This window comes from Malus sylvestris, chromosome 2 (assembly GCF_916048215.2).
Source record: "Malus sylvestris chromosome 2, drMalSylv7.2, whole genome shotgun sequence".
In the NCBI taxonomy this organism is placed as follows: domain Eukaryota; kingdom Viridiplantae; phylum Streptophyta; class Magnoliopsida; order Rosales; family Rosaceae; genus Malus; species Malus sylvestris.
Window position 1 is genome coordinate 33,023,059 of NC_062261.1, and position 23,506 is coordinate 33,046,564.

Sequence of the window (23,506 nt, forward strand, 5' to 3'; positions counted from 1 at the left end):
GCATTTCCCAAACTCTTCCGTCCCAGAAGATAAAATTAGTGTTCAACACGAACAAAGATTAACAAATACAACTAGCATTTCTCACTTCACCACCCAAATCAACAAAATGCAAGTGAAAAACATACAGATTTTAGAGAGGGGAGGAGACGGTATTGGCGGACGCAATGAACACACGGCAGAGCTGCGTAAGGGAAAAACTACAACCGCTATTTTGGGTTTACAAGAAACATCAGATAAACGGTGACTGCAGTCTTTTAACTTTCAAAAGATGCAGCAAACAAAGTGAAAATGACTCTTGCAAACAATATATGATACTGAACCTGCAGATATCTTGTATCTGTACATGCGCCTCTGGAAACCCGACAAACGCAAGTCTTCTTGTAAGCTTGAGAACTATACACCCTAAGGACCCTAAAATTGGGATTGACAGTTACTTCCACCACCAGAACTGTCTGAACAAGTATATTTTTCTCATCCGAGCATCGTATGTCATGAAAGCTCGAGCTTTGACAGGGTCAGCATTCAAATACTCAAATGCATACATCTGTTTAGCCTCTTCCAAACCATCAATCTCCATCACAGCCTGTAGTAGTTGAGAGGCATCAATAGAGTATTTGCTTTGCTCCATTGCATCAGCCAAGCAACGAATGCTTGATGCCACAGTCATCAGTGCATCCTGAACGGCTTCTGAGCCACGAGGGCGTTTTGGAAGTTGTCTAAGTGGCTGGATCAGAGGGGGGTCTTGACTACCATCTGGCAACTTGGTAAATTCTTCTTCTGGTCCACTATATGACTCGGTTCCGTCTGTCTCACTTAGGTCATCTGAGCTTGGAGAAAGAAATGAGGCAGAATCATCTTCAAAATTCTTCATCTCACTTGGATGGCCTCCATCTTTCATCTTAGCCCAGCGACTAGGGACTTGATAGTTTCCACAAACAATTTTGAGTTCATCATACATCTCTATTGGCTTTCCTCGAAACCCTTTTGCATCAGGATGTGCCTATTTATGGAATTAACAATATCACCAATATGCATACAATAAATAGAAGCATGAAAAATGAAAGAATAAAGAAGAAATCCACTCACTGCAATGTATCTCTTCCAAAGTTCTTCATTGTCACACTCAATCATCTTTGTAGTGGGATTCCACCTGAACCCATCTTGACTCAGGATATCCTTCATTGCCTTATACCTCTTCTTTATGGTCTTAAGACGATTAATGACTTTTTGATTGTTTAAATTCAAGTTGAAACGAGAGTTCACAGCAATACAAGCAGCAGTGTAAGCATGTTCATTAAAGCTCTTGTCAATTTTGTTTCCATGTCTAGCTTGAATAGCAAGGCAATCAATTAAACACTTATCCATTGCAAGTGACCATACAACATTTCTTCCAACATTTCTTCCTTTGTGCTTCAAATCCCTTCTCTGTCTATGCAGGTCGTAGTGATCCATCTCTAACTCCTAAAAGAAATTGATAACAAATAAATAAACCAATAACTAGTATGGTACTATATGAAAAAAATACGGTGAACATAAACTTGCTGGTGGTAAGTAATTATATGAAATCCTGAGGAACTCAAGCGTATCAACACAGGAAAGAAAGAAAAACAATGCATATTGGTTTTCAAGATCAACTACTACTTGCAGTTTTTCACCCACCTTTATAATCTCCCGAACAGGCCATCATGATGGCCCTAGTATAAGATATAACAACTATAATATATATTTAATTCACAAGAAAACGACCAAAATATGTAAGATTTTCAATCACACGTCTGCCAGAGGTCATGATGGTCAGTCAAAGGGTTATATGATCAGCAAATTGACTCTAGATTTTGATAACTCTAACCACTAAAAATCCACGTACGAATTAACAATTCCATGTAGGAGACCGGAAATGATACTGAACTATGTTCCCTAATCCATTATATTGGGAAATAATTGTGCTATGAATCAAACTTTTACTTCTAAATCACATATATCTCCTACTATTGAAAGTGTATTTATTAATGAGATATGAAATCATACGACAAATAATAAAATTACGCTCAGCATATAATGATGATAACTACTACTTACTGCTCCTACCCATACTCCTATTAGATTAATCTCACAGGTAATGATACTTTCACTCGACATCAAAGGAAAAAAATAAAAAAATAAAATGATAGGGGCCAATTAACAAATGTGGAAGTGTCCCAGGGATTCACACACAATGGTAAACTTCATCTAACATCTCATAGGAACTCATATGCAACGGTAAACTTCATCTAACATCCTGTACCACAGAAACCGAGTATTTACTACCAAAGACAAAATAAAAGAGAAAGAATGCACTTTTTTGGAACTGAAGAATGATGATAAACAACCCTTAAAGAGATTTCAGTTCTTCTTTCTATTTGTCAGAATACAATCCCATATGTATTATACTTCTTGAGATCACAGAGAAAACGGAGGTCAGGGGACAAAAGAATTGTAAATGTACAGATATCTCTAGCCTCCCACCAAAAAAAAAAAAAAAAAAACACTCTGGTCAATGAAAAGAAGAAAGGGGATGGGGAGACCTAAATAATCAACTACATTTTACAAAGTCCTAGTCTTTCGTCTACGTTCAGTATAAAGTAACAAATTCTTCAAATTACACAGACTACATTGAGAAAAGCAAGTAAGAGTTTGATTTCCTTACAGGAGAATTGCATGTTGTAACTCAAAATAGGTCACAATTGCCTGTTTCCATTCTGCGAAAACGAAGGTGAAGTGCATATTCATATAGATTGGTGGTGACTTCAATCTTTTCACAGGGAAAAATTCATTACCTATTCATATGAAAATTTGCATATTACCTAAACAAGCTCCTAACAGCAAGCAATTGGAATAACAAGCTATATTATACACTCGCACACAGTAATATACTGTATGCATATATACAAATATACATCTATACATATAGAGAGAGAAAGGGAGAGATACCCAGGTCAATGGAGAGAGGAAGTAGCGGTCTCTGAAGTGGTGGAGCTCTCTCGCCGGTCAGATTGCCAATTCCCACTGCATCTTATCGCCGGGAGATGCAGAGACGGCGTTAGGATGAGGAATGAGGACCGCCACCACACTTCATTTGGGAAATTAGGGTTTTCTGTTTGTAATTTTCGTTTTTTTTTTCTCGAGAAAAGTTGGGAAAATTTTTCCCGAGTGGTGACACTTTCTCGAAAGCCAAACGCTTACGTAAGAGTTTGTAGATTTGCAGGAAGGACTTATCATGAAGTGCCACGTATACAGGAAGGATTTAGTTAAAGTCATAACGATATTTTTCACGAGGAAGTTCCCAAATATAAATGGGTTAAAGAAAAAAACTACGAATACAACCAGTATCTACAAGATTAAACTCTAGAGCAGGGACGACATAAATAGGAATAATGCAACCCTAAAAATAAGAATTGGAGCTACCCATTTCTATACAGGAAGGATTTAGTTAAAGTCATAATGATATTTTTCATGAGAAATATAAACGCATTAAAGAAAAAACTACGGATACAACCAGTACTTAAGCGAAGAGATCTTAAGTTTGATTATTGTTAAAGGTGAGTTTGAACCATATTATTGTTAGCCCATTATGAGACTAAACACATCCTCTCTCTCTCTTAATGCAAATAATATCGTTTGTTAAAAAAAAAAACTTTATAGCAGGGACAACATAAATAGGAATAGTGCAATCCCAAAAATAAGAATTGGAGCTACCCATTTCTACATGAGTGACATCTGCAAGAAAATTGTCCTCCCGAAAGTAGTGACCCCACGTAATGTTTTGGAAGGAAGACATCAAGCTTCTAATGTCCATAATGATAGATCGGATTCTCCATGGTATTTTGAATCTCCCTTCAACTACATTAATGACCTATTTAGAATCTCCCTCCGCGCAAATATTTTGAAGGCCTCTATTCCGAGCAATTACCAGAGCATTTGAAACTCTGTTTTATGTGAAAATCTCGAGTATATTCATATATTGGGGTATGTTTAATAAGCATGTGTTGTAGGTCCAAAAATTTCAATAAGCCTAATGCAAATTAGATTCATTAGATTTAAGAAACTCGAGTTGTAGGTAAATTTTTCGTAAGTTCATTAGATTTAATAAACCCAAGACGGTAGTAAATTAATATTTTCACAATAAACTTGTGTTGTAGGACATTTCTAAAGAATTGGATTCTGCATCCTATATGTTTTTGAGAGGGCAAGCCTTAGCGCAACACATAAGTTGCTCCTTTGTGACTGAGAAGTCATGAGTTCAAGTCGTGGAAACAGTCTTTTTGCAAAGCAAAAATAAGATTGCGTACGATAGACATTCACTGACCCTCGCAAAGAAGGAAGCCTTGTTGGCTTGAGATCACCCTTATCATAAATGTTTTTCAAAGAGTTTATCAAAACAGTTATTCAGTAGTCCTTTTGCAATTAGGTGTTCTTAAAAGTTAGACCATTTTCTTCCCCAAGATGAATAGATGAGAATGCAAGATGCATAGCAAACTGAATTTTTTTTTATGAAAATGGGGTAAAATGAAGTATGAAAAAACTTGTGTAACTGAAAATTAATGGCTATTTGGTGGGGAGGAGTTGGCGGAGCGCTCCATAGATCTTGAATCTCTCAAGATCAAAATGTTAGTGTTTCGAATGTGAACTCTTTGGACACCACCCCGAATGAACTCACCAAAAGAAAAAGGAGCCGGTGTCAAAGCCATCCCGAATGAACACACCAAAAGAAAAAGGAGCCGGTGTCAAAGCCGATGAGTGAGTAGGGATAAAAAAAAGCGTGTGAAAATCACTTCTCTTTTAAATTACTAACAAATCCTTTGAACCAACTTCTGTACAGTCTACGGCAGTTTCCCCGTCAAACTTTAATCAAACAGTTATGAATGGCCTTGATCAAATTTCCGGAACAACAAAATTCTCTTTTATAGAACTAGGAACCATACTCCTATACCTCATTTTGTGTACTGGTGATACCATGCGATTCTAAGCCTGCCTCGAATGCACCAAGACTTGTAAATTACTAGACCGTCGAAACAAACTTACTTTCAATTTTCTTCCTTGTCAAATGATTCTGAGGTGGCCAAGTACTGGTTTCTCATTCCTGGTTTGAAACTTTAAACTTTAAAGCATTTCAACAACAAACTGTTCATCCTGCCAAAGAGGAGCAATGCAGCAATATTAACTAATATCAATTACAAAAGAGCAAATAGATTCACGGCAATTTTATTTTCCTCGTTAAGAATAAAAAGGAAACTCCGCCTATGTCTTACATGGCCGGTCCCAAGCCCGGATAAAGGAGGAGGGGGAGGGCGTCAGGTAGTCGACAGCCGGCACTCCATGATCACGTCGAATCCTTATGTTAAGAATAAAAAGAACTGACCAAATAAGGGATTGCACGGGGCTCACTTTCTTCTTCCTCTAAGCTATACAAATGGAACATGCCTGCCTTTGATCTCAACTCTTTTCAGTTTCCCGGCAGACTGAGCGAGAATCAAGTGAAGAGAATATTGGATTAACAGTTATAATGTCAGTACTAATGAATGCATGCAAAGGTTCACGATGCTTTAAACGTCCTAGGTAGTGAGCGAAATACTTCAAATACATGATTACTATGGAACCGGAAAGTACATGCTGACTCGACTTTTTATCAATTCGAGGGTACATAATATGTTGCATGGAAGCCAGTGTATAAAAAGGAAAGGGAAAACAAGAGAAACTTGACTACCTGACTTTACCAGTATGCTAGTACATGTGCAGCATAGTCAAAACATTTTTCACGCTTCGTTTGTTGTGGAATAAGCTGTTTAGAACACCAACTGCGAACGCTTAAGCATGAGCTTTTTCTTCCTGCGTGACAATACAAGCAGTTGGAGGCCAATAAAAATAGTGAAATCCGGAGATATATAGATCATTTGTTGTATACTGCTGACTCCTGTATAGATGTCCGGCCCCTTAATTCTTTCCTTTATATTCAATTAAATGTTGGACCATAATCTAAAGATCGATGTAACATGAGAATAAAGGATAAAAGCATGAGCAAAATGAAGCTCTGTGATCTGGTAGGAAAGTTAGATTAGATAACTAGGGATTTTGATAAGTTGAAAAAGAGGACCATTCATATGTCAAATACATATAACAGGATTAAAATGAGAATGATTAAAGGGTTGACATAATGACTATGAAACAGAGTACAGAATCTAACCGGTCTACAGCTTCTTTTCCATGCAAAGCTGCGGCCTTCGCAAGTTGATATATTCTGTTGAAATTTTTTCGATCCATGGCCTCTTTATCAAATATGGCATCTGATAAAACAACTGATGATGCTCCCTCAGCAATATACTCCCCAACTGCATCTGTATCAATCAGAAGAACAAAGTATCAGAATAGTAAGTCAGGTGTCCTTGCTCAAATCCAATCATTTACTTCCGGAGGATGTTGAACAACACCTGAAATATGAGTAATAATTTCACAACTGGAACTAAATTTAGCTCAATATAATCCTGAAAGATTTCGATCTCTTTTAAGTTATAAGTTTTAACTAACGTATACCCAAAAAACAGCTAACATGATGAAAGGCCTTCTTGTCACCTCCTAGGAACGTATGCTTTTCACATAAAAGAAAAAAGCTACCAGCCAGAGTGCTGGAACTACTGAATTTTCATTGATCAGATAGCTGCTAGGACCTTATGTTTCTTTCACATGACATAAACTAAAGATTTTCCGAGTCCTAACAGGACGTGATGGCTGCACTGAGGCTTTAAAAGAAACAGGAGAGTCAAATTACCAACCTATCTTTATGCCTTGAGAAGCAACCATTGAGATGTGAGGAAAAGGCTTTTTAATGGCTGATATGTATTGTGTGCCACCTAATGCAGAAACAGGATATACCTGCTCACCAATATAAGACAGTTGATTCCACAAGTCTTGTGCAGAGCTGAACAAGCATGCATAAGAAATTGAACTTTATGGGACAGTGCAATACACAATTAGCCATGGAAAGTTCACTACACTCTATAATTCATTTTTCAACTGAAAGGAAACATTTCATTCACTAAGCTCAGTGAAGCTACTAGAAGACGCTTATAATTGACTTATGACCTCGGATGTTTAATTTGGTTTTGTTTTTTTATCAAAGTTGTACCAGAATGTTGGTGGACATCTTTTTCGCTGAGTCTTGATACCATGTTTTATAATGATTATTCACTAATATTTGGTTCTCATATTCCTAGTTTTTGTCCGAGTAGGACTCCAAACCGATAGTCTATGATAAAGATGTCTGTCGTGATGCAACTTCCATGTGAGAAAGATGAATGCAAAGAATTACCTTGACAATCTTGGCACCAGTGTTATATGCAGACAATATCTGCAAGTAGCAAATTGGTTAAGGAAAAGTTGATCAGTCTTTTGCAATGTCCATCACAATACCATGATATGTAAAATGCATTTAGATTTTCCGGTATAACTACAAGAGTAGAGATTTTAAAAATTAAAATAGGTCAAACAGGTTCAACTGTAAATCCATGAAGCTTCAGAGATTGAAGGGAGTTGCAGTTTTAAGTATAAGAAATGGTTTTACCTCTGTTGGGGTCATAACACCAGGTATGTATAAAACTTCACTATACCTTAAATCGTCCACAATATCCTGATGCAAATTTTTTGAGTTAATAAAAGCAATATGAGATAGATATTTGAAGACATGAACATGGGATATAACTGATAACAAATGGAAATAGTTACAAGTTACATGAGACGATGATAAGGAAAGCAGAGTGATTGGAGAAGAACAGAGAAAAGTGAAGGAGGCTTTTCTTGGCCAAGTATATCAGTATATGTATGCTATGCCAAAAGGAATGGACATGTCTACAAAGATAAGTTGGTAGTCTCACAAAACAATAAGTTACTCCTATGTACATCTATGAGACAACATCCTATAAGCCCTTGCAAGGCTTGTTAAGAATCCAATGTGGAACATTTATTTCCAAGAACTTAGTAGATAAGCTCTAATGTGAAGATAAAAGGTTCTTCATTGTTATGGGTACGGTTACCCTCACTCCAAATTAAAAGTTAGATTAGATGAAGATAAGAGAAGTTGAGAGATACACTTTGTGGTTAATACCTATGAAGTTCAATATTTAAGTAAAGAAAAAGCGTACAGAAATTTCTAAATGCTTACCTTCACCATAGCAGGACTCATAAGGAAGTTAGCTCCTGCTAGCATTGCCCTTTTGGCATCGTCAACATTTAGTACAGTTCCTACCTGCAGGCCCCTTGGCAACTTCAGAGAAACTAATTTATGATGGTTCCAATCACAGTTTCTATTATGGGATACAATTTGATCTTGTCATTTCTAGAAAAATACAGAATTTGCATTCCGAATGCTTATCAGAAGATGTGATTGGAATTTAGAAAGAGAAGCTATCAAGGGTTAAAATCCAAATTTCCCATCTAGAACATATATGCTACACAAGTCACATTTCAGATAACATCCAAGAAAAGGATAATGTATGACTCAGACTCACCCACATGAACCAATATTTGTGTTAGATAATGCAGACAAGGGAATAAGTGCGTAATTTTGTTTTTAACGTTTTGGTGATTTATTGTGTCAAACACCATGACCTAGAGCGCACAAGAAATTGAAAATGAAATGTCAAGATATCGAGGAGGAAGAAGATGATTACCCCCAGGAATCTTGTAGGATGGTCAAGTACTAGCTGCTGTAGAACCTGTGCAGGAAGGGTGAAAAAAAAAAGGCATGAGCACCAGAGCTAAGTGACCATTTTAATAATGAAAAAAGAAAGTTCAAAACTTTAAACAACCTCAAAGACACCTGGGGTCGACATCACAATCTCCAGCTGCATTTGAAAAGATAATAAACTATCAGCAACCCATCATTGGTGGTTATATAAAAAAAAATAACTATACTGTAGTCTTATAAACAATGCAAACATGCAGCAGACATTTTTTGTAGAAGGGTGTTGCGCTCCCTTGGTGCTTTTTCGGTAAATGTCATGCTTAATGTCATGTTAGCAAAGGAAAGAGAAGCGGGGCTTGATAGAAAATGCTTTATCTCCCTAGCATAAGAAAACAACCATTATCTAACAAAAGCATATTTATGCAGAATAAGAAAACTATCGTTATTACTATATGAGAGCCGTAACACTGGTGAAAAAAGGGTAATACGACAGGTATTTCTTCCGACCATATGAAGTTGGCAATAGTTCCCTAAATGCAAGGCTTGAAGGATTGTAAAGAATTTAAAATACCCACACCAGGGAGCTTTAACCACCTGATACAAGTACTTGGCAGATATTCCACTGTGAGCTAGTAATATCTTTCAGACATTTGAAACTGATGCAACTGATTCAATTACTACACAAATATGAGAATATTATAACTCTAACTCATAGACTAAAACATTAAGTCAGCTATTAGGAGAAGATCTTGGACGGAAACTCAACTTCATTTATGAAATTTAAGGCAAAAATAGAAAAGTTACGAACAGAGAACTCACAACTGAAATTCCACCAAGAAATGCAGCACTAGCAGCTTCAATTGCCAGTTCTGCACTACAAAAGGCGAAAAACAAAGAGTAAGTCCGAAAACCTGTTATAAAATTCACTCCTTTTCGACTAGAGAAAAAGTAAACCAAAAGAAGTCAAATCGAATACTATTATCCTTTCAGATAAATAAGAAATATCATTCAAACACAATGCAGAACAAGCAGGAAAGGTTGCATGGTAAATCTAGTAGCAGGTTTCCGTGCGCAAGAAGCATAACATAAACTCAAAAACAAGCGAATCACAAGCTAAAACGTCAGCTGCGCCCCCTAAACCTCACAAATATTTGACTCTTGGTACTATATAATACACATTAAAAAGAGCCGCCCCTATTTGTTTCTTAGTCTTTCCAGTGCAAAGAAGTCATATGCTGCAGTTTCGGAGGAAGGTTGCCTTGTTTGGATTGCCGAAAATTTATAATCCGATTAGATTTGCTAGTGTTTAAATCACTCCACACTTTTAAAAATCCCATATGAGACCCAATTGAGCATGAATAAAACTACATAGCAACACAGGCTGTGCTGTGATCGAAATGATTAACTTCTCTGGGGAAACTAGGGAGAATATCCCGTCAAAACCGTATCAGAAGCCTTAGTTATTTCGATCTTTATGGAAAATCATACTTGTTTGGAGTTTATGCAGTAATTTGAAACTAGTTGTAGAGATATTTTTAACGTTATTATCTTGTTTATGAGGTAGAGTGAGTCACCTGTTGGCGCGAAGGCAGGCGATGACACCAGAATTCTCAATCTCCGCCAAGGTTTTGTCAATAGAAATTGCACAGGACAAGCAACGAAGGCCGAGGCGGTGTGGTCGCCGCCACTGAGGTGGTGGTGGGATTTGAAGGCCAGGAGAAGCCAAAGGCCGTATGATGTTTACACTCACACTCGTGCTCGCCATATCCACTGCTCGCTTCAACTGTGAAAAAACGAGTAGATAACTTTGGGCGGGACGTATTAATTAATAAAAGATAACACTTGTGTTCCCTAGTGGTAATATGATTAATGAATGTTTATTTAAAGAGAAATTAACACATTTATTTATTTTTATAATTTTACTTTTGAATTTTTTTATAGGAAAAATTACACAAAACTACCTTAATTATGGATCGAATGACAATCTCATATCTCATCTTTTAAATATTACAATGTCATACCTCGTCTTTTGAATTTATTGAAATGTCAGACTTCTATTAAATTTTCTGTTAAATTTGACTGTTAAATGATGAAATGGCAACGGCATGACTCACATCCTCACCTATTCAAATTAAAAAAATTAATTAATATTAATTAAATCACCCTCACTTCCCCCCACTCCTTCCATCTCCCCCTCCACCTCCCTCCTTCCTTCACAACCAAAAACCCAGATCCCACCCGCGCCAACATCCCCCCACCCTCCTTGACCACTCATCCCACTCCCCCACTCTTCTCCTTTTTTCCCAGAAACAAAAAAAAATTGAAACAAAACAACCCATAAATTTTTTTTTTGCAGGTAATCGATTCGATCTCGATTCACCCCTTCAATCTCCAGACTTCGCCATCAATGGCTTAATTGGACGATTTCGCCGTCGCTTCCCCCCCAGCCCCGCCCCGCGGCACCTTAACGTTGTCCCCTCCACCCATTCTGTACGATTCTCCTTCGACCGCCTGACCCTATCTTCGTCTCGCTGTGTCGTTACATACTGTTGAATATAAGGCCAAATTGGAGTGGCCTTTTACGTGGAAGCCCAACAGCCCATTTAAAAGACCTTTTTTCTTCGCCCATGTGAAAGCCACAGGGTGGCGTTTAGGGTTTTTAATTGGCAGCAGCAGCTGAGAAAAAAAAGGTGTCGCAGCCCCCAATTTTTAAGAGAAGAAAGAAAGGTGATTTTCTTTCTTTGTTAGTATTCACTCAATCAAAGTTGCATTTGTGTATTAGCATTAAGCTTTGTATAGAGGGGAAATTATTCACTATATTTCCTTATCTATTTGTTTCTTTGGAGAGTTAGAATCATTGGGTGTATTGGGGTTTTTGGTTGTGAGATTGCCAACACTTTGTAAACTCCCATTTGGTTGATAATGGATTATTGGGTGAGCTCCTATTGCTTCGAGGACGTACTCCAGTTATACTGACTGATGAGGAACCTCGTTAAAATCTTGGTGTCTTTTATATTTTGTTCTTGCATTTCATTTGATATATTATCTGTGGGTTAGCTTGAGTTGGTTGGTTGCTCTTGGATACCGTCTAGTTGCTAAAGATGTCAGATGGGCAATATGAGAATCCTTTTGGAAGCAACTCCGGATTTGCAAGAACTACGGTGCAAAATTCAAAGTTTGAAGTGGAAAAATATGCTGGCACAAACAACTTCGGGATGTGGCAATGTGAGGTCAAGGATGTGTTGGCTCAACAAGATCTACTTGCCGCTTTGGGAGATAAGTCGGAAGCTATGTCGAAGTCAGAATGGGAGAAATTAAATTTGTGGGCTTGCTCCACAATTCGGTTGTGCCTTGCAAAAACTCAGAAATATGTTGTGATGCGGGAGACATTGGCAAATGTGTTGTGGCAAAAAATAGAAAACAACTACATGATGAAGAGTGAGGAGAATCGGCTACACTTGAAGAAAAAGCTCTACCACTTCCAATATAAAGAAGGTACAAAAATGATTAGACACCTTAATGCTTTTAATAAGTTGATTGCCGATTTGATGAATTTAGATGAGGATATTAAGGATGAAGATAAGGCCTTAATATTATTGAATTCCTTGCCAGACTCTTATGAGCATTTTGTTACCACTATTATGCATGGTAAAGAAACTATGAAATTTGAAGATGTATCAAATGCCTTGATGAATTATGAAATGAGGTATAGAGATAAAATCATGATAGTACCTCTGAAGCTTTATTTGTTAGAGGTAGATCATCAGAGAGGAGATCTTTCTCTAGTAAGAAAAAAACACTTTCTCGACCTAGAGGAACTTGTTAAGGTAGAAAAAGTCTGGAAAGGGATGAATGTGCTTTTTGTCATAATAAATGTCATTGGAAGAAATATTGTCCTAGGTTGAAGGCCAAAGGCAAAGTGAGTTCTGAAGCTAATGTTGCTGAGCTTGAAAATGATTTTTCTGATTTTGCTTTAACCGTTTCCTCATCATTTGATTGTGCTACTAAGTGGGTATTGGATACGGGTTGTACTCATCATATGACTCCTTACAAAGATTGGTTTTCAAGCTTGAAAGAGTTTGATGGTGGTGTTGTTTTCATGGGAGATGACAATCCTTGCACAACAAAAGGGATCGGTACAGTTCGTTTAAAGTTGCATGATGATATGGTTAAAGAGTTAACAGGTGTTCAGTATGTACTGAATTTGAAGAAAAATCTTATTTCTTTGGGCTCTTTACAATCCAAGGGCTTCAGGTTTCATTCAGATGGGTAGACTTGAAAGTTACTTATGGTGTATTTGTTGTGATGAAAGCTCCTTGATGTGGTCATTTGTATCTATTGCAAGGAAGCACATTGACAAGTGAAGTATTTGTAGTCTCAGAAAATATAGGCACATCTGATTTAGATACTACTAAACTGTGGCATATGAGATTAGGCCATGTCGATGAGAGAGCTCTACAAGGGCTTGTGAAACAAGGTATTCTCAAAGGTGCCACGACTTGTAAGCTTGATTTCTGCGAGCATTGTGTCTTGGGGAAGCAAACTAGAGTGAAGTTTGGTACTGCAATACATCAGACGAAGGGCATTCTTGATTATGTGCATTCAGATGTTTGGGGTCCTACAAAGACTCCCTCTTTGAGTGGTAGACATTGGTTCGTGACCTTTGTTGATGATTATTCTAGAAGGTCTTTGGTCTACACTATGAAGCACAAGAGTGAGGTATTGAGCATTTTCTTGAGTTGGAAGAAAATGGTTGAGAACCAAACTGGGAGTGTTGAACAACAAAAATATATAACATATAAAAAAAAAGGGTAAATTACATAGTAGCCCCTCATGTTTGAGGTCTATTGCAATATTATACAATATCTTTAAAACTTTTCACTTTCATACCTCAAGTACTATTTTATTTCAATTTCATACAACCGTTACATTTTCCATCCATGGATCTGTTAAATGCTGGCGTGGCTGCCACATATATGCCATGTGGCTGCCAAATGTCTGCCACATGGCAAATAAAATAATTTTTTTTTTTTTAAAAAAAAGACCTGAAATTGGAAGAAGAAGAAGAAGAAGAAGAAGAGAAAAAAAAATGGACCGAACCCCTGCAACCCAGAAGAAGAAGGAGGAAGAAGAAGAAGAGAATAAGAAAGAGGAGGAGGAAGAAGAAAAAGAAGGAAAAAAAAAGAAGAAAGGGACCGAACCCAGAAGAAGAAGGAGGAAGAAGAAGAAGAGAAGAAGAAAGAGGAGGAGGAAGAAGAAAAAGAAGGAAAAAAAAAAGAAAGGGACCGAACCCAGAAGAAGAAGGAGGAAGAAGAAGAAGAGAAGAAGAAAGAGGAGGAGGAGGAAGAAGAAGAAGAAGAAGAAGAAAAAAAAAAGAAAGGACCGAACCAGAAGGAGGAAGAAGAAGAAGAGAAGAAGAAAGAGGAGGAGGATGAGGAAGAAGAAGAAGAAGAAAAAGAAAAAAAAAGAAAAGAAAGGGACCGAACCCAGAAGAAGAAGGAGGAAGAAGAAGAAGAGAAGAAGAAAGAGGAGGAGGAGGAGGAAGAAGAAGAAGAAGAAGAAAAAAAAAAGAAAAAAAAAAGACCGAACCAGAAAGAGGAAGAAGAAGAAGAGAAGAAGAAAGAGGAGGAGGAGGAAGAAGAAGAAGAAGAAGAAAAAAAAAAAGAATGATCGAACCCCCTGTAACCCAGAAGAAGAAGGGGGAAGAAGAAGGAGGAAAAAGAAGAAGAGAAGAATGAGGAGGAGGAGGAAGAAGAAGAAGAAGAAGAAGAAAAAATAAATAAATAAATAAAAGAAAGGGACCAAACCCAGAATGAAGAAGAAGAAGAAGAAAGAGAAGAAGAAAGAGAGAAAAAAAAAAAGGGACCGAACCCAGAAGAAGAAGAAGAAGAAAAAAAAAGATATGTGGCAAACAGGTTTTTTTTTAAAAATTAAAAAATTATTTTATTTGCCACGTGGCAAACATTTGGCAGCCACATGGCATATATGTGGCAGCCACGTCAGCATTTAACAGATCCATGGATGGAAAATGTAACGGTTGTATGAAATTGAAATAAAATAGTACTTGAGGTATGAAAGTGAAATGTTTTAAAGATGTTGTATAAGATTGCAATAGACCTAAAACCTGAGGGACTACTATGTAATTTACCCAAAAAAATAGAGTCCATACAAATTGGGTCAAACTACAAGACAAAACAAAAGATATAATCCAGCCCAAAAAAAAAAAAGAGGATGGGCTTTACATATAGATCAACATCCATAAATAAAATAAAAAGAAAAGAAAATATGTATTTCTTCCTACAAAATGGGGAAGTAACATGCAACAGGGTCTCCTATTTTTCTACAAGGCGTGGAAAATTGCACAGTTGGTGGGAGAGGTTAAGAGAAAGTGGCAGGAGGTCATGGTCTCCATCTCCCCCTATGTAACAAGCTCTAGAGCCTTCATAGGATGCCTATAAATAGGCATTAGCTGTAGCAAGAGAGGAAGACAAAAAAAAAAAGAGGGGATACTTTGCAAAAAAATAGAGAAACTTTGAGAGAAAATACCAAAAGCAACAAAGTGCTGCTGGAAAAGTGAACAAGGAGTACAACTATTCGTGCTTTCGAATCAAGATCCAAAGAAGAACATTCATCACTAGGTATGAAACAAGTTCTATTAAATTATTTATTTCTCTTGTTTGATGTTGTGTTGCAGACAAAAAAAAAAAAGGGCGTAATCAACTACCTAGAGTCTGTAACCTTCAATTTATACAAGAAAATTGCAAAGTTTGAAAGAAAAATGAAGAAGAGGATCTAGACTCCCTATTGACAGCAGCGGAAATAATCTCCAAAATCCCATGAATTTCTTCAGGGTGGCCTAAACCACCCGTGAAGTTCCGATCAAATCTAAAGAGATCCATGTTCGATGCCCATGCCAAGAAAGAAAGGAGCAATCAGTGTCACAGAAAGCAATGAATTTGGATAAAGAAAGAGCAAGTTTCGTTCAAAATATTGACAGCAACATGTTCTTCATTCAATCACCAACGATGCAGAAGCTTGTTGGCAAAAGTAAAACAATATGCTCCAAGAAGGTGGTACATTACTGATGTCCTAGACTTTAAAGATCACTCCAGAGAAGGAGAAGGAAGAAATGTTTTCTAGATAACATGAATGCCATTCACGTGGTTATCATGTTGGATAAAGTTAAGAGACAAAGGATCATTCTGATTCACATCTATAAAAAAGTAAAGCTAATGTAGCAAACATAGAAAGCCAAGTCTTATATGCAAAGTCATTCTTTGCGGTCCAATGAGAGAATAGGTGCATGTGTAGACAAATGAACAAGGGAAAAGAAGTGACCGACTTATGCTTAGTCCAATTCCACAAAAGGAAATTCCCCTATTCAACTTTTGATAAAGACAAATAAAAGAGAGGAAGACGTATTTCGAAGGACTTAAATGTGGTTATCATTTTGGTCAAAAATTGGGTCAAAATATTGACCAAAAGCACTGAAATGAAGCTAACAGATGTTACAAGACAAAAGGAAAGAAAAAAAATTTGCCAATCTCTAAATAAGTAGCTAAAAGGTATTGCTTCTCTGCCTCGTGAAGTTGGACTTGAAAAAGTTCAAGTTGTCCCAAGTTCACAAAGAGGGAAAAGCTTGCTGCCAAACTTCCCAAATTATTTGGGAAACTCATTCACATGGCAACCTTTAACACCCAAAGAACTAGAAGACAAATCAAAACTACAAAAGAATTTGGGAAAAGCATCACTTTGTACAAGTGTTAATGAGAAAGGATGGCAAGCATCGAAGACAAAACATGAATGGGAACACAAAAAGGGTGTCCAAATGCCCACTGTCAAGATCAACTAAATAATTCTCTATGTGGAAACAGAAATGCCAGAGATTGATAATTACACACTAATATATCAAAACCCATTCAAAATACGACAGATACTATGAGTGTGTTACTACAAATTTCAGAGTGAAATTCTCACCTTTGGAGCCATGAATCAACACTTGTTTTCAATGAACCTAATGCTGCAAAATAGTTTGTCAACCATGTCAAAAACCAAGTCAAACTGATACCGAAAAGCTACTCGTGATAAACGAAAAGCTAAATGAATTTAGACTACGGAATCTACCAACATCAAATTAGGCTTATCATCTACTATTACACAAAAAGAAGGGTTTTTACAACCCAATCAAGCTCATTACCTAAAAGACAGAGCAACAACCAAATCGAAGAGATACTGTTGCCAGTGACGCTTGCACGAAATAATTGAACCAATTAGTTGCAGTTCAGAGTTTCAACTCACTCCGAATCAAACCCAGAACATAGAAAACGAAAATGGGGTGACCTACTGGTTATTTTCTCCTCCTTTTCACTTCGAATTTTTGGTCCATAGAATGAGCACAAGCAAGGTGGTGCAACAAAAAGAAAAGAGAGCTCGTGACCTACATAAAAAAAAAGCCTCTACGGTTTAAGGGGAAAAGAAGATAAATTGAAACAATTCAAAAGAGTTTGAACTCCACCAATCTTACCCATCTTCATTTGGAATTCAACGGCTAAAAAAAAAACCCAAAAGGAATTTCAAAAACATTGCGAAATCAACGGGAGCCCAAGTATTGAGGAACTGTTTTTTGCTTCTGGTGGAAGAACACCGTGTATTAGAACCAAGAAAAAAAAGGATGTTTTTGAAGCCATCTCGCAAGGGGAGGATGGGTGAATAAAATCTGCACCTCACGTGGAGAAGAAGAGGGGTTGTTGAACTTAGAAGCCTTAAAGTCACATAAAAAAAAGGGTAAAGCTTGATGTCAAAAGACTTGGGTCAAATGGGTTCAAAGTCCCATGTTTAAATGGGGTTGAAAGTCCAAAAGAAAAAAAAAAAAAAAAAAAAAAAAAAAAAAAAAAAATATATATATATATATATATATATATATATATATATATAAAGGGAAGAAATAAGGAGTTGGCTGTAAACAAAGTTCTCAAATTAATTGGGAATGTGGCTTGCGTGAGACCCTCAAAGAAAATGCATCAGAAGAAGTTATGTTGATCAACCTTTTCCAAACTGTGTGGGATGAGTCTCACCACATGAAAAACTCTTTAAAATGCCCATCACTAAATTAACATGCATAATCACTCACTTGTGCCCAATTACAAGTGTGCTAGAGGAAGGAAAGGATAGACAAAAAGTATGGAAAATTAAATCCCACCATGGAAAACGGCTTTACAAAAAGAGAGGCTCAATACATTGATCCAAACTCACTTTTCAAGTTTGATTGATTATTTAAAAAAATGTCCATCAAATTTTATTTAACGGAACAAAGCCACGTCAAGATTCACAAGGCATGAAGCCGTATAAAAAATCAATGGCATGAAGCTGCGACAAAATCTCAAATGGCACGAAGCCGTATCAAGTATCAGAGGGCATGAAGCCGTAACAAGACTTAAATGGCACGAAGTTGCATATTGCTCCAATGGTTCAAAGTCTTCGCCCGTACGAGCTAAAACTGCACAAGGCATCAAATCCAAACAAGTACCAAATACCAAGGAACTATGAGTGACTTGATCCCTCAACGAGGGTACGTAGGCAATCTAGGGCTTTACCTAGGTGCAGTCACAAAATCAAATAAACACCCAAATCCCTAAGTTACGATTTATTCATATTAGAATCAAAGGGTATTCATTTCCCAAAAGAAGGGTTGTAATTAATAGGCGCGTAGCCTAGAATGGATCGAACTCAAATCAATAAAACCCTCTTCGAAAAATGAACGAAGGTGAAATTGTGTCGGGGTAAATCGCCAAAATGGTCCCTGAGATTTGCATAACTCATCACTTTTGTCCCTGAGATTCCAAATCGATAAAAGTGGTCCCTGAGATTGTCCACAATCCATCATTTTAGTCCTTCCGTTAAAAACTCCGTTAAGTGTCCCGGAGCTCTTGGCCGGAAGTTTGGGCAATTTTCAAAGCTTCGTAACTCAATAGTTTCTTAACCAAATTCGACCCATAATATATCAAAATGAAGATAGGAAAGTGTAGAATAAGATTATACCTATTTTGAAGCCCAATGGTTGCCGGAGATTCCTGAAAAATAGCCTCAAAGTTGACTGGTTCGTGTGAAAACTTGAAAACTCGCCGGAAACTGGGTAAACTTTAAACGTTCCTAACTTCTTCAATACTCAACTAAATCAAGTGATTCAAAAACAAAAAGCATACTTCTCGATGAGATGAAGAGAATGGTACCTTTTTTGACAGCTAACTCACAGTGGTTTGGCCGGAAAACAGCTCGAAATTGGCTAACTCGAGACCAAGACGGCTCGAAAAAGGTACCATTCTCTTCATCGCGTCGAGAAGTATGATTTTAGTTTTTGAATCACTTGATTTCATTGAGTATTGAAGAAGTTATGAACGTTTAAAGTTTACCCAGTTTCCAGCGAGTTTTCAAGTTTTCAAGTTTTCACGCGGACCAGTCAACTTTGAGGCTATTTTCCGGCAATCTCCGACAACCATTGGGCTTCGAAATAGGTATAATCTTATTCTAAACTTTCCTATCTTCATTTTGATATATTATGTGTCACGCCCCGATCCCAACATACGTCCAGAATCGACACGTGACGTCACCAATACTCGCACATCTAACATACCCCGCCTCCGGGATATGTACAAAGCATAAATCAAGATTCAAATTTCATAGCATTTTTCGTACAATTTATGGCTGCATCTAACATCTTCGTTAGACTGCCTACGTACTCTCAATAGGGATCAAGCCATTCGTAGTTCAACGTTCGTCAAACTTTAATCTTTTCGTAAAATACTTATAGTGAAAAAAACATAGGGTACCACACTACGCATCAACCATAAGCCATACACAATTACCATCTTGTCATGCACGCAGGTATGCTATGCCCACACATATATTTTCCACTTCATCCTTCATATAAATCACTACATTTCACATGATTCTCCATTTCATAGTATGCAACATCTCAAAGAACAATCAACGGATCACCATGCTATTCTCTAGCCAAAATAGTCAACGAGTCTAATTATAATGACAACAATCACAACCAACATTATTCCACAATCACATCAATCAACAACACATCATCTACCAAAATGCAGGGCTAGAGCGACACAGTTTGGCCGAAGCCTACATCTTTGAAGTTGATATCAAATCCAAGGAACTAACAAGTCAATGATACGATTCTGGACCATCACTCAACGGAATCCAAACCAGGATACGATTCCGGACCATCACTCAACGGAATCGCAGAGTAGAAGGGATTCCGGACCATCACTTAATGGAATCCAAACAGAACTTAGTTCCAAACCACTCAACAGAACTAAATGGAAGTCCAAGAAGCATAACTACGGCTCGAAGGAACAAGATAGGATTCAAGTTACTCAATTCACGAAGACTCAACGAAACGAACTAATATCGAGCAACAAATCCCCATCACAATGGGTTATCGGTCCATTACTAGATCTCACATCTCCCAAGCAATTCAATATGCATTTCAATCACATGATACAACCATTTCCAATACATAAGTCAAATCACATTTCACTACATCATACCAATCACTATGCTTCCAACATGATATCTCAATCCATAGCTTGTAACATATCAGGGAATCACGAAGCACAATATTAATATTTAATTATGTTAATCAATCAGTGAGATAGCACATCATTTCACGAGTTTAATTAAAGAACTCTACATAATTCCCTACTTAGGTTTTGAATAATAACATGGTAATTCTAATTTGTATGCACAAGATCCATTGTGCGTAATTCTCATTCACTCGAATCTAGGATTCTAAGATAACCTTATGGAAATGAGCAAAAGCAAGTATTCCGGACCACTCAATGGAATCCAACAACACTGGGTTCCGGACCACTCAACGAAACCAAATTACAAGTATGAAATAATCAATAAAAAGAAAGACCATTGATCATAGTTTATAACCTCAAATATAAGTTCGTAAATATGAAAACATAATCAAGTCTCTAACAACTCCGAAGGAGTCACCCAGACATCCAACGACTTATCCCATTCAAACCACCAAGATTCTCAAAAACCATCATTCATATGTACATTAAGGCTAGAGGGACGCAGTTCAACTGAAGCCCACATAAGTAACCAAATAAGAAGTGGCCCCCCAAAGCAGATTAACCAAGCAGAGCCACCCTTGAGAAAGTAACCAAGTAGGCAGTGACCCCCCAATGCGGATTAACCAAGCAGTCACCCCTACAACTATTAGGAAGTGATCACCCAATACGCATTAACCAAGCATGATCACTCATAAGCATACATGGCCATAAGGATTTCCCAACGTGGATTAACCAAGCGCGATCCATATATAGTATGGTCCCCCAATGCAGATTAACCAAGCAAGACCACTAATGACCCCCCAATGCGGATTAACCAAGCAGGGTCAAAATAATCAGGTATGTAGTGATCACCCAATGCGGATATACCAAGCATGATCACTCCTAGAATGCGTATGGTTCCCCAATACGGATATACCAAGCAGGACCATCAATGTACAACTACTACATGGTGTAGTAAACTTAACACCTCAACGTATCCACATCTCAACCCCTATGAGTTACAACGTAGTCACCTACACCATCAACTTCTCGAGGTCACCACTAATATGTCACCCAAACATATAAGTGCTACAACATACTTCTAATAGGATTATAGGATCACTTTGTCATAAAAATAATCATACACTTCATACATATCTAACCACATTTCATAAACGTTTCCAAGCTATAGTCGATTCACAATTACTAAACATAGATCGATGCTAAAAATAAAAATAACAATTCAATAGAAAGCACATTTAATAAACAAGTATAACTCAATATGGTGCCACTAATACATATATCGAGACACACATCAACTGGGAACGACACATCATCGTGATGAGCCAACTAAGCTCCATCAAGCCTCAACAACTCTAGAGATAAGCGACACTCTAGAGTAGAGCATGATGATTAGAACATCAATCGTCGATAAGGTAGGTCCATTAAGGTCAACAACCTAAGGTTATTCAAGATCCGCACATCGGATTTCTGATCTGTAGTTCTCAAAGGTCCAACAACTGATATCTAGGGTGATCACAAAATTGTACGACGATCCAATGATCGGATTGTCATCAATCATACAAACAAGTGGCGGTCCAATTTGATCACCACACCAAACAATTGAATTTCGGAAAACCACGCTAGACATAGGTTCATAGGGTCACTAGAAGGTATTTGGTACTTAGACAACATTCGTGGACTGTTCCACGCACCGCCACACGCAATGGTAGCCATGGTGAAGGGTTTGAAAACCCAAAATTTCAACCTTAACCCAAGAGGCTCAAATTCATGTGGCAACTAGAGCTCAATAAGAGAGACAATATTCACAACTAGACCAATGATAAATTCTAACCGGAAACCATCCAAATTCTTCGGGAAAACTAGGTTTCTAGGGTTCTAAACACTCAACTCTAAAACGAATATGAAAGCATGAATCAAGCATACCAACTTGAAGATTATGAAGAGTAGATGAAGTTTCATACCTCACTTGAAGGAAATGGTTGCCGGAATCGCCGGAAAATGACAAAACCGCCGGAAAACCCACAGGACTTTGCTGCCTCGAATTGGAAAAATGGATAAGAAAATGGAAAATCTAACACTACCAAGTTGTAGGGCTCGTCAAGAGCTTTCTATGGACACCAAGATCACCCAAAACGGAGATCGGATGAAGGAGATATGAGCGGGTCAAGAATGGAGTTTCGCGGGTCAAAAATGACCTAACTCGGGTCTCTCTCATTTCCCCTCCTTGCTCTCTCCTGATTGGGTTGCTTCTTCGCCTATGCACTTGTGGCTTCGAGACCTATTCGAAAACGTTACTTGTGACCTCAAAAGGTCAACAATTTTAAATAATTATTTTTCAAACTTCACTCTTCGTAACTAGTTTAATTAAAATCTAAATTCAAACAATTTAAAATAAATTCTCGAGAAATAATATAAAATCTCAATAGTACAAATACGTAGATTATAACAGTGAAATCCAGGAACGGGATTTCACATTATGGGTCAAATTTGGTTAAGAAACGATTGAGTTACGAAGCTTTGAAAATTGCCCAAACTTCCTGCCAAAAGCTTCGGGACACTTAACGGAGTTTTTAACGGAATGACCAAAATGATGGATGATGAACAATCTTAGAGACCACTTTTATCGATTTGGAATCTCAGGGACCAAAGTGATGAGTTATGCAAATCTCAAAGACCATTTTGGCGATTTACCCAATTGTGTCAAGTGAATTATTTGTTTACATAGTGTGTACAATTTTTGCTCAATAGGGAGAAAGATTAAGATTTTAAGATCGGATAATGGTGGTGAATACACATCCGACCCTTTCTTTAAAGTTTGCAAAGAGGAAGGGATTGTGAGGCATTTCAGTGTCCGGGGAACTCCACAACAAAATGGAGTTGAATAAAGATTGAATCGGACCTTGCTTGAGAAGGTTAGATGTATGTTGTCTCAGTCGGGTTTAAGTAAGTCATTTTGGGCAGAGGCAGTTATTTATGCATGCCACATCATCAACCGGTTACCTCAGGGCAAGACACCAATGGAGGTATGGACTGGAAAACCTTATTCTGATTATGACTATATCCGTATTTTTGGTTCACCAGCTTATTTTCATGTGACTGGAAATAAACTTGATCCTATAGCCAAAAAGGCTATCTTTCTTGGTTTTAGTAGTGGTGTCAAAGGTTACAGGTTGTGGTGCCCATAGATGAA

At 37.5% G+C, this 23,506-nt stretch overlaps 2 protein-coding genes across 9 annotated transcripts; both read right to left on the bottom strand.

The window, feature by feature from the left end:
* Positions 1 to 58: 58 nt before the first annotated feature.
* LOC126590258 (uncharacterized) lies at positions 59 to 3,218 on the bottom strand. 3 transcript variants are annotated; one of them, XM_050255766.1, is made up of 4 exons: positions 2,971 to 3,218; positions 2,687 to 2,738; positions 1,087 to 1,461; positions 59 to 1,000 (listed from the first exon to the last, which is right to left on the bottom strand). In XM_050255766.1, the coding sequence occupies exons 3-4, from the start codon at positions 1,450 to 1,452 to the stop codon at positions 431 to 433; spliced, it is 936 nt and encodes a 311-aa protein (XP_050111723.1). In that variant the 5' UTR covers positions 1,453 to 1,461; positions 2,687 to 2,738; positions 2,971 to 3,218; the 3' UTR covers positions 59 to 430. The 3 variants fall into 3 exon arrangements, with proteins under 3 accessions (XP_050111723.1, XP_050111719.1, XP_050111716.1); XM_050255762.1 differs by having other exon boundaries at positions 2,687 to 2,816; XM_050255759.1 differs by lacking the exon at positions 2,687 to 2,738.
* A 1,569-nt stretch (positions 3,219 to 4,787) lies between these two features.
* On the bottom strand, positions 4,788 to 10,517 carry LOC126590283 (uncharacterized). 6 transcript variants are annotated; one of them, XM_050255787.1, is made up of 12 exons: positions 10,288 to 10,517; positions 9,533 to 9,587; positions 8,838 to 8,873; positions 8,700 to 8,744; positions 8,192 to 8,275; positions 7,595 to 7,660; positions 7,343 to 7,381; positions 6,807 to 6,906; positions 6,221 to 6,371; positions 5,744 to 5,865; positions 5,425 to 5,498; positions 4,788 to 5,169 (listed from the first exon to the last, which is right to left on the bottom strand). In XM_050255787.1, the coding sequence occupies exons 1-10, from the start codon at positions 10,476 to 10,478 to the stop codon at positions 5,823 to 5,825; spliced, it is 810 nt and encodes a 269-aa protein (XP_050111744.1). In that variant the 5' UTR covers positions 10,479 to 10,517; the 3' UTR covers positions 4,788 to 5,169; positions 5,425 to 5,498; positions 5,744 to 5,822. The 6 variants fall into 6 exon arrangements, with proteins under 6 accessions (XP_050111744.1, XP_050111738.1, XP_050111733.1 ...); XM_050255781.1 differs by having other exon boundaries at positions 4,788 to 5,160; positions 5,399 to 5,498; XM_050255776.1 differs by having other exon boundaries at positions 5,399 to 5,498.
* Positions 10,518 to 23,506: the final 12,989 nt, after the last annotated feature.